The sequence below is a fragment of the Carassius gibelio genome, chromosome B23 (genome assembly GCF_023724105.1).
Source record: "Carassius gibelio isolate Cgi1373 ecotype wild population from Czech Republic chromosome B23, carGib1.2-hapl.c, whole genome shotgun sequence".
NCBI classification, from domain to species: domain Eukaryota; kingdom Metazoa; phylum Chordata; class Actinopteri; order Cypriniformes; family Cyprinidae; genus Carassius; species Carassius gibelio.
The window spans coordinates 11,601,835-11,613,875 of record NC_068418.1 but is presented as its reverse complement, the minus strand read 5'-3'; the positions used below and the strand labels follow the sequence as shown (position 1 = coordinate 11,613,875).

The window sequence follows — 12,041 nt, the reverse complement described above, 5'->3', positions numbered from 1 at the left end:
AGTATACATTGATCATATGTTTATGCACAGTATTATCCAGAGCAACAGCTGTTTTAGATGAGTGCAACCAAACTCCAAGCCAAAGATCTCACTCTTAAATTGTGTAGTAGCCCATGTCACACCTCCAACACAGCAGCCTACTGATTGAGGTCTGACATTTCACCCACTCATTTCTCTAAGGCACTTCCTCTTGAGCCTGTGCTTCGGCACTTTTTGCACCAGCACTGCTTCTCTAGCCTTGCCTTTCATCCCTGTGTGCTATTGGAACATTGGAAGCATGGAATCAGGCCATATGTTCTCTCAGCACTTTAATTCTGTGCATGTCCAGGCAGGATTACGCCAGGGTATTTATTCAAAGCTTTGTGACGTGATTGTGGCCTGACTGCATCCAGTCGCCAGGAACAGCTATTGATCCCCTGTAATGAGGGGCAGGGATCTGCTGGACATAAAAGTATGAGATCCTTTTGGATTCAGTCTTTTAGCAACTTGTTTTCTTTCAGTCAGCACAGGTTTTGTATTTCTTTTTGGAACTGATTGGTTATAAGCGTCATTGATCTGAGCTCCTTTGAGTGAAAAAAAAAAAAAAACATTATTTGTAGATAATTTTGGCAATGATCATATTCATAAACTCTTGGCCTGTGATTAGTCAGTACAAAAAAGGGTAAGGGACCAATTCTCACTATTAACTAGTTGCTTATTAGCATGCATATTATTAGCATATTGGCTGTTAGTATTTATAAAGAACATATTAATGCCTTATTCTGCATGACCATGTTTTAGATCACTTAATGCCATAATATCTAAACGTAACCACTACCTCACTAACTGTTAATAAGATGCAATTTAGGGGTTTATTGAAACAGAGTAGTTAATTTAAAGAATCGGTCCTCAAACAAAATTGTGGCCCTAAGAAGAAATGAGAAGAGAATTAATCCAGTATGGTGAGGATATATTACATCGAGAAATGTATAGACTGGAAACATCACGAGGATAGAAAGGTGGGGGGAAAAAATTATAAATGTATATTATTTAGGGCTGCACAATTAATCAAATTTCTAATTCAATTATGGATGCAACAATTACGTAATCGTTAAAAGCGGCAATTAATTGTTTAAAGTCCACTTATGTTATCCGGCGTGCTTAAAATTAGTTTATTTCCATTCAACAGTACATGTTATCTTAAGGGTTTTTCACATTATTTGAAATTTCGTTTTAGCATAACATTATAATACCATTCATATTTTTATTTATTTTATTTTCTTAAAGAAGAAACCAATCTGATGAATAGTTCAAATTTGATGCTTAATGCTATACAAAAGCACTAAATCTTTTCATTTAGAGTGTTTTCATATAAAAATATGGCATGCAGTTGTTTAAACATCAATTTAAAATGTTGTTAATCATAATTAATAATCGCAGTTAAAATTTAAAGGGAATAATTGACAATTATGATGATGTCAAAATCATTCATCCCTAATATTGTTTATAATGTATTTTTAATTGAGCCAAATCTGTAAGTCTTAGACCAATGCGATTAATTGTAGCTAGCATAGCTAAAATAAACTAGTTTAAGAAATGTTTAAATTTTTTAATACGCTATACAATGCGTGCAATTTTTATTTAGTTTTTTAGTTTTTACATTAGAAACATTTACATAACAACATATTTGGATTTTAATCACTGCAGCAGCAGCCTATAAAAGCTTTGCTGATTTAACCTTTTTTAAATTTTAATTAAAATTGCTATAATTCTACTATAAGTTCACTTAGTTTATATTTAAAACCACAGTAAATTCAATAACACTGTTAAATGTTATCTTTATCAAACCTCAACATAAATATCAATGTTCCATACAGTGCTGAATAATAAAGTTGTAATGCTACTTGTAGCATTAAACTAATGATTTTAGTTTTTAGAGTTTTATTTTTACAAAAATGTACTAGAGTTTCCATGTAATGTCTTATTTGCATCATCTAGACTATTATATCAGAGCATCACTAAATAAGTCATGTAAATGTAATAGTTTATAAGTAATTTTTTTTTTCTTTTGTGTCATTGATACGTGTAGTGATGCACAAAGAGACCGGGCTAATCAATAATGAAGTTAGTTGTTTCCTTGAACGCTCTAATGGATGATTCATCCAAACACATCCATCTTTCTTTGGGCAATCTGCCCACTCTGATTGTGTCTGTGATTTGATATGACCTCCAGTGTCCTGCCTCACCAAGCTCATGTCTTAGTTTCCTCTCCATTCTTTTTTCTGTATTTGAGACAGATGCAAATGGCTTGATGAACTAAAAAACAGAGAGCGAAAAGACAGAATAAATGAAAAGTCGAGATCAAGTGAGTGACAGATGGACCGAGAGAGAACGGGGTTTACGCAAAACTGCCAGCTGCTTCAGAGTTCATCACGTTTTTCATTCTGGAGATAAAGAAAGGGGTTTCACCTCATTTGTTTTCGGTCACAGTCTTCAGCTTTTCTTCGCTCTTCTCACTCGCCTTCACGCAGGTGCGGTTCCTCACCCTGGGTTATGATAACAGTAATTCAGATTTGGAGAGAGGGTGTATCACCACACAAATGGCGGAGCAGATGGAAGGTGCAAATAGGGGGAGCTGTTTGTGTTTGTTTAGCACGCTAGGGTTGTGTAATAGTTTGCAAATCAAACGGAAGGTAGATGTGGCCTGGGTTTGTGCAGCTCAAAGCATGTGGCAAAAATCTGTGATTCTATCTCCTGTAGGGGTAGATGTGTTTAGAACACACACAGATGAGACTTAGACCAAAAGTTATGTAACTATGGTAAGACACGTAACCCAACAGGCTGACTTTTCTGCAGGGTTTTTTGAGGAATATTCAAAGAAATGAATTTAATGTCTGAACCATGTCATATGTGGGCTTGTTGAAAGGGATAGTTCACCCAAAAATTTAAATTCTGTCATTAATTACTCGCCCTCTTGTCATTCAAACCCCGTAAGACCTTCTTTCATCTTCAGAACACAAATTTAGAATGAATTAATATGAAAAAAAAATATTTTTGATGAAATACGAGGCCCAGAAAGGGAGTAAGGACACTTTTAAAAAAGTCCATGTGAAATCCGTGGTTCAACTTAATGTTTTGAAGCTATGATAATACAAACAAAAATAACTTTATTCAACAGGTATTTTCACAAAATTATTCTTGTAGTTTTATAAAATTAAGGTTGAACCACTAATGTCACATGGACTATTTTAACGATGTCCTAACTACCTTTCTAGGCCTTGAATGTATCTGTTGTGTTGCTGTCCCTTTAAGACTGACTAGCTGGTCTGGAGTCATTCTAAAGCCCTAACAACTACTCCGTTAGAAAACCGTTGTTTTGCAGTCCACATTATTATTTAACCGGGACAACCGGGATCGCATAGTTTAATGCTCCAAAATCCATATTTTCCAGAGATTTGCAGAGCTCTCTTATACATTTCTATGCATGATATGTTGTTGCTTGAAAAATAAAATATAATATATACATATAATCCTAACAGGTTGCACCATTTATACTGTCTCCGCTTAATGAAAGCTCTGGTATGGTTAAATAAAAAATAAAAAAACCTAGTAAGATAAATGTCAACACAAATATAATTACGTACAGTTTTGAAGTCAGTAAAAGGGCCCTTTTTTAAAGATCTAAGTGCATGGTCTAAAGCACAAGGCATCTGAATCCACTTTTAACAGTTGGACGACGGGAAAAACATTTGGCACCCATGGTCTAAAAGGGTTGTCCCTATTCTCTTAATGAGTAATGGGTGTGTTTTGGGCATAACGTGCAATAAAACAATCAGTCTCGTTTCCCATTTCCTTTTAAGAGCCAGTTGTGCTCACGCCATAGCGGATTGCCTACTTACATGGCAAAATTTTCAAGCGCAAAAAGAATGCGTCTCCAGAAAGGAAGCGGAGCTGCTCGTGTGCGTTAATATTTTGCATGTTTGTGTGGTGCTGGACGTCCTTGTATGTGTAATAAACAGAGTATACCCATGTTGTGGACCCACCTAAAGCCGCATATTACTAATGTGCTCTTTAAATAACAAAAAAATACTGCGTCTCTGACTTTAGACCAGGTTTTAGTTAGTCAATGGCACAGTCTATTTCAGCAACTCAACAACAATGCGCCTGAACCTCGTTTTCAGACCAGCACGTCCATGAGCACACAACTGGGTTCAAATGCATTTGCTATTAAAAAAAAAAATGTGGCGCAGGATGTGAAAATGATAACTGCATCAGGCTGAAACTAGTAAAAAACACTGGGTGTATGATAGGGCCCTTAATCAGTATTGACCATATTGTTAGTGCTGATCGCCTTGTGGGTGGCATGGTACTTTCTGATCCTGTTCCCCTCTCTTTCCCACACTGAATGATTCAACCTTTTATTTAAATGATCCATTAATGTATATTATCCCAAAGCAAACTGTCTGTCATTCATCAAAACGTAATAACTGGTTCTGCCTTTAGTCCCATCTCAGTAAAATGTGAGGATAGTTTCTTGTCGATGCGCAAAGAGCCGTAATGACAGTGCCATGCGGAGCAGGACATGGCCAGTTTCATTAGCCATAATGACACATTCCCTTGAGGAGGGGAAACAGCCAGTCAGTTGACTCCCACACTTCAGTCACATTTAAACAGCATTTAAACGCTGGAACAGCACTTGGCTGAATGGGAACAAATGGGTGTATATTAATAGATGACTTTTTATAGAGCAAATGAAAGAAATTGCATTTGGTTTAGAACTGTTTCAAGCAGCATAAAACTTGTGTGAGCTGAGTTTGGTGTTTTGTTTTGATTCTTTCCATCGAAGTTGTTGAGTTTGGGTCAAATACTTGTGGGCACTTGGGCTGTCTTGCCTGGTTCTGCTGTAGCCGCTCTGAGTCACAGCAGCATGTATTGTAAAGGCTGTGTCTATGTAAGAATGATGAGGTGAAACCAAATCTAAAAGGGTAAAGATTTTCATTTCATGTTTTACCCATGTTCTGTCCATCTGTATTTGTCCTCAGGAGTCGGAACCCATCTGGCTCTCCTCGTCCACGCTCTGTGAAGAAAGTCCACTTTATTAAGAACATGAGGCAGTACGACACCAGGGGCAGCAGGTGTGTTTATTCACTTCTCCATGTGGGTTTGTGGGTTTTGGGGTTGTTAATACCAGTGATAACAGCCCACAGAGTTGTGTGTGTGTGTACGTAAGTGTTTGTGTCTGTCGGCCTGTCTGTCTTTTCCCATGCTAGTCATGTTTTCCCCTCTCTATGCTTCAAAACAAACAATCTGGCTCTCGTCATCATTCTCTCCTCAGTTTGGCAATGATCTGTTACAATTACTTCATGCAGTCTTCCTGTATGATTCATGTGAGGATATCATATATCTGACAGTTTGTACACAAATACTGAAGACACATTTCCTATAATAACTAAGTTGTTAAAGAGGCCATATTTTTAAAATGTAAACTTTCTAATGTAAAAAAACAAGTTTTTATGTGCTATGAAAAAGAAGAACAGCAGAAGTAGATACTATTATTCCAGTTTATATACCATTTTGTGAACAGATTTTAGGCCCCCAGTTTATTTTATTTAATTAAATTTTTTGCATAATTGTCACACTTAAAATTTCATGTCATCTAACAAAGTTTAATATTACACATAGATAATGCAAGTAAATACAAAATGCAGTTTTTAAATGATTCTTGGAATAGATTTTATTTATTTATCATTTATTTAAATTTTATTTATTAAGGGGAAAAAAGTTGTCCAAACCTACTTGGTCCTACAGGAAAAATTAATTGCCCCCTCATATTAAATCATGAAAGAACTGTGATTAACTACACTATTTTAGAAACTGGAGTTAAATTTCACTAGCTATACCCAGGCCTGAATACTTCCAGATCTGTTGAATCAAGAAATCACTTAAATGGAACCTGTCTGACAAAGTCAAGCATGCTTAAAGAGCAACACATCATACCTCAAAGTAAAGAAACTCAAGAACAGATGAGAAACAAAATAGCTGATGTATCAGTCTGGAAAGGGTTAAAAAAAAAAGCCATTTCTAAGGCTTTGGGACTCCAGCGAATCACGGTCCGAGCTATTATCCACAAATGGAGAAAACTTGGAACAGTGGTGAACCTTCCCAGGAGTGGCCGGCCTACCAAATTACCCCAAGAGAGTAACGACTCATCCAGGAGGTCATAAAAGAGTCCAGAACAACATCTAAAGAACTGTAGCCCTCACTTGCCTCAGTTAAGGTCAGTGTTCATGATTCAACAATAAGAAAGAGACTGGGCAGAAACGGCATCCATGGGAGAGTTTATAGCCAGAAGCCATTACTGACCAAAAAGAACACAAAGGCTCGTCTCACATTTGTCAAAAAATATCTTGATTTATCCCCAAATATTCTGTGGACTGATGCAATAAAAGTTGAACATTTGGAAGGTGTGTGTCCCGTTACAACACATTTCATAAACATCTTACCAACAGTCAAACATGGTGCTTTGCAGCTCAGGACCTAGACGAGTTGTCATAATTGATGGAAGCATGAATTCTGCACTCAATCAGAAAATCCTGAAGGAGAATGTCCGGCCATCAGTTTGTGACCTTGTGCTCAAGCATACTTGGGTTCTGCAGCAGGACGATGATCACAAACACGCCAGCATGTCCACCTCTGAATGGCTTAAAGCAAAATTAAGCTTTTGGAGTGCTCAAAGTCAATGTCTGGACTTAAGTCCAATTGAGATGCTATGGCATGACCTTAAATGGTCCTTTTATGCTCAAACCCTCCAATGTGGCTGAATTAAAACTATTCTGCAAAGAAAAGTGGGCCAAAATTGTGAAAAGCGATGTGAAAGACTCATTGCCAGTTATCGCAAACATTTGATTGCAGTCAGTTGTTGCTGCAAAAGATGGCTGTATATTCAAATAGAAAACATTTATTTTCAATTGTAATAATGTATCACAATATTAATGTACTGTTTTTATCAAATTAACATTTTGATGCCAGTTGTTTCATAAACCCTGCTCTTGTTTTACTGAAGAATTCCAACTACATTGAACCCCAAAATAGTCTATGAACCCTGAGTTACAAAATTAGAATTTCAGTTATCTGACTTTTACATAACATTACAGTCTGATATTATGACAAGCTTTGGCATAGTACACTCAACCTAAGGAATGACTGGATGGGATTTGTGTTGTTCCCTTAAGGAAGTGGCTCTTCTCTCTGAGATCTGGCCTCGTTCCATCTGAGAAACGACGGCTGTGTTTACTAAAATCCCATTAGATACTGCCCCAAATAGACAGCGGTCCATATTTTCCGCTTGTGTTCCCAGGCTTTGGATTTTCACACACAAATACGCACGTACCTACTCTCATTCACAGGGTCACAGACAGGATTGGGGGTGGGCGAATAAAACCGATAGGATATTTTCCACTGGATGATCACCGATCCAGATAAGCCTCAGTGGCTTCATCTATGGAACAAATGCAGATACTCAGTATAAAAAACAGAAAAAAATTGTAGGCTAATACTGTTCCCCAATAGGAAACAATGGGGCACTGTTGCAGAATTCACCATTAATATCAAATCAGATAACTGAAATTAAACATTTGTAATCTAGGGTGTCATGTCCTATTTTGGGTTTAATATAGAAAATCACCTCGACATAGTAACTACGGATAAACTACTCCTAACTGTAATAGAGAAACTCTCATTATGGTTGTTAAAATCTATTAATTCCAAAATTGATACCTGAGAAAGAAATGAAAATCCATCCTCATGCTCACTGTTATTTCTGGAGCCTATCGATTTATGACGAAGAAAGAGTCCTCTAGGCTGCTGTGGCCGACCCTCAGTTTCATGTTAACTGCCATTTTACCACACTTTTTTCACATTTCTGTGGTTGAAATGCGGTCACCCACCCATAGCTGACACGCATCCTGTGTGTTTGTGTGGAGAAGCGAGAGAGAAGTGTACACTGATGCTGATAGTGCAGGTGTTTAACTGTGTGTGTGTGTGTTCGTGTGTGTGTTGATGAGGCAGGAGTGTATTTTTAAGCCTGCCCTATTTGACCCCTCTGGTGTCACAGGTGTTGTTTGTTCTTGATCTGAATGTACTGAGAGATTAGTGTGTCATTTATGTTATGGAGTTTTGAGTTGGCCTGTGTATATACAGTATGTGTGTCCGTGTGGAGAAAGAGTGTGTAATGTTAACTCGTTTGTGTTCACCACTGCAGGATTGTGCTTATCTGCGCCAAAAGGTCTTTGTGTGCCGCCTTCTCTGTGCTGCCTTATGGAGAGAGCTTCTATATCAGGTATGCATGAAACAAACATGAAAATCTGCACATTTAAATCAAAGGTGGATCCAAACTTTTTATTTAATGAATCAGCCAGAAAGACTCCCACTAATGAGTGATAAATCGGTATAATCAGGCCGAAGAATGAGTCTGACTCACACACTTACTGAATCGGTTGAAACCGTTGTTATTTTTGTTTTCTTGTGAATAAAAAAAAAAATGTTCTCAAGGCTTCATAACATTAAAATTGCACCACTGTCACATGGGCTATTTTAACAAGGTTCTTGCCACCTTTCTGGATCAAATAAAATCATTGTTACATTTGTTAATGGAGGTTCAGAAAGCTCTTGGATTTCATCAAACATATCTTAATTTGTGTTGTGAATATGAACAAAAGTTTTATGGGATGGGAACGACATGAGGGTGAGTAATTAATGACAGAATTTTCATTTTTAGATTAACTAACCCTTTCATTCTGTACCTTTTCATTCAAATGTCTTTCATTTAGTATATGTGTATATTTCTTTCTATTGTAAGTAACGTTTTCTTACCTAGGGGTGACTGGGTTGAAATAATACTACACAAAACTGTTCTAGCACGGGAGAATCAATGGAATTCAGAATCAGAATTAGAATTGAGATTCCCATTTCCAAGACTTGTCTTTTACATGTTTTCCTAAATCTCAAATAGACAGATGCACACAAGGAGAATTGTTGAGCTGAATATAAGTTCTGTTTGGTTCCTCTGCTCTCCTCGGGGGATTCCTATCTAGGGTGAGATTCAGGGCAAATGGGACAGGAAGGAATTTTTCCCACATCCATTAAATGGGCCTGGCATGACACAACCAAAGGCCTCCTCTCCTTTCCCACCCTCTTTCATTATGGTTTCATAAAATGCTGAAATAAGGAATTGGACCATGGGAAAAGTTGTCTTTTAGGTCACTTTCCTGAAAAAGAGAAGGAAATTAAACAGCCATGTTATGCAAGCGGTCTAAGACTATAGATAAGGGCTGCTAGAGGGAGTGAATATATATGTGTGTGTGTGTTCAGTCTGTGCTCAACGAGCAGCTCTGTATCTCAACACACTCGGCTACTTCTGTCTGAAAGGAAAAGCAAAAGACTGGAACAGGTTGAATTTCAAGCTGTCTGTATTAGGTGAGTTAGACTTGTGTGTGTTGAATTGGCTCTGTGTTTGAACTCGTTTTCAAGTCCGTACAGATTCTTTCAACCAAGCAACATTTATATTTAATGAGCTAACGTCTTTTCGTCTTGTTTCAAGGTGGGAAATATTGCAAGGCTCATCCCAAGAGCATTTATTTTTAAATAGCCAACAGATTTTAGTGCATGTCACAGTTAGGTGGTATTAGGAGCAAAGACATTCTTACAGAGAGTTTGATTGGACCGTTTTGTGAGTACAAGATGAGTCTGATTTCTCAGAAAGGTAAAAGGACATTTTAAATTCTGATATCAACTAAAATAAAGGATTTTAATAAATGATATCAGTATCAACTTAAAATAAAACCTTTATGTATAATGCCTCATAAATTTGTTTTAATGCATTAATAATATCTTGTAGTGCACCTTATAATCCACTGTACAATCTCATGAATAATTGTCAATTACCATTATTTAATTTTTTTGTTTTTTGTTTTATTTTGTTTTAAATGCAGTTATAATTATTTAGGCAAGTTATAATGTATTACAATGCACAATATGAATAATTAAAATGCATTATACCCCTTTATCATGCATTATACCTAAAGGCTTTGAGTACAGTGTTACCATGATATCATAAACACAGATGATCTCAGAGCAGTTAAAAATGGACATAAAGCCACAAAACTCCAAGTTGATACACTTTTTGTATGAAAACACTTTGCAGCACTTTAATAATATTGAAGTTAGTGATAGTATTATTGCAGCTTTCTTGCATAAAAACCAGTCATAGCTATACCTTTAAGACTTGTTTACTTAAATGACTTCAGTAACTAAGGTTAACTCTTAACTAAGTTTGAGTTGATGAAAAGCTAATAGTTAATTAAATAATAAATGCCAAATTAAATAATTTAAAAATGAAAACGGTTAAAATCACATCCTTACAAAAGTAAAGAAAAAAAAAATACGAATGCATGTGACCAGTATCCAACACCAGAGAGACATGATGTGAATGTGTTATTAAAGGGATTGTTAACCCAAAAATGTAAATTCTGTCATTATTTACTCGCCCTCATATTGTTCCAAACCCATAAGATTTTGGTTTATCTTCTAAACACAAACAAATCATCATTATGACTTTTTGAATCTTCTAAGTTCTGGTTACTTGCTTTTTTAATGGAGGAAGAGAATCCTCTCAGGTTTCATTTAAAATACCTTAGATTATGTTTCCAGCATTAGCTAAATTCATGGGTTTGGAACAACATGCGGGTGAGTAAATTATGACCAAATCTTCATTTTTTGAGTGGACGATCCCTTTAAATTATTGAATATATTAACTTACAATCTCAGGGTATACTTCAAGTACTACTTTAGGTCAAAGGGGACTGGCTGACAAATAAGTTTGGGCATCCCTGTTCTTAATTTTGGATTTAATCAGTGAAAACAAGCATCTGTCAATCTGTCTTTGTGTCAGTGACCCTCGTCTGGATGCTCAGCGGCGGAGACACTCATCTGGAGGAATATCCACCACCCTAGAGATGCTTCCCGGGCTGGAGGGGGTGGAGCTGGGCATGTACGGCAGGGTAAGAGCTTGTCATTCTGTCCTTGCACCTTTCAATCAGTCAGTCAGGAAATATCACGGAGCATAGTGCTCAGCGTACCACTGGACCTGCTCAGGAATGACAGCTTTAGATCTCTTCATCTGATGCACCCAGAAGGTTAAAGGAGCTGTCAGGATGTCTCAGGCTGACAGAAGCTTGTTATGATCTTATCTGTTGTGCAGACGGTGTCATACGCTCAGTTTCTGTACCCCACTAATGCTCTGGACCACCACAAGCCTGCAGTGGATCTCGCCCTGCCCTTGCCGTATTCCAGAAACAGCATCCCTTGCAGTTATCCTCCCTCTCGCCTTAACAGCACCGTCGGCCTGGACCTGAGTATGTCTCTCACACACACACACACACGAGCGCACATAAACTCGTGAGGACCTCCTATAGGCATATATTGTCCAAAAATTAGCTGAATATCTAAAGGAAGCAGCACAGCTGTTTTTAACATTGATAATTAGAAATGTTTCTTGAGCAAAAATAAATAATCAGCATGTTAGAATGATTTCTGAAGGATCATGTGACTCCGAAGACTGGAGCAATGATGCTGGAAATTCAGCTTTGCATTAGAGGAAGAAAAATTACTTAAAATATATTACAGTGGGGAAAAAAAGCTATTTTAAATTGCAGTAACAACTTACTGCTTTTACTGTAATTCTAATCAAATAAATGCAGCCTTCGCAAGAATAAGAGATTTTTGAAGAACTGAAAAATTAACTGTTGGCTAAAATGCCAAGTTTTCATTTAGCAGAAAGAAAAAACTAAACTGAAAATTAAGGTTTGGCAATTAAATAGTAAATTACTATGTAAATGTTTCTCTTTGGTCATGGTGTACTGTGTCCACTAGGTCTGGGTTTTGTCACAGATTTTGATTTCAGCTCGTATTCACTATTGATTCGATGCTAATTTCGATTTAATTCAATTTGATAATTTGGATATATATCAGGTATAGTACTTGTCTTTTTATATATATATATATAT

The 12,041-nt window shown here is 36.8% G+C and overlaps 1 protein-coding gene across 2 annotated transcripts in view; it reads left to right on the top strand.

Moving 5' to 3' along the window:
• The window catches only part of LOC128011459 (CDK5 and ABL1 enzyme substrate 2), a 29,615-nt gene that overhangs the window by 10,416 nt on the left and 7,158 nt on the right, over nt 1-12,041 (top strand). For both annotated transcript variants that reach the window (XM_052593897.1, XM_052593896.1), the window contains exons 2-5: nt 5,022-5,114; nt 8,240-8,317; nt 10,928-11,036; nt 11,237-11,390. In XM_052593897.1, the coding sequence (XP_052449857.1) occupies nt 5,022-5,114; nt 8,240-8,317; nt 10,928-11,036; nt 11,237-11,390 (434 nt within the window). The remainder of the gene's footprint in view (nt 1-5,021; nt 5,115-8,239; nt 8,318-10,927; nt 11,037-11,236; nt 11,391-12,041) is intronic.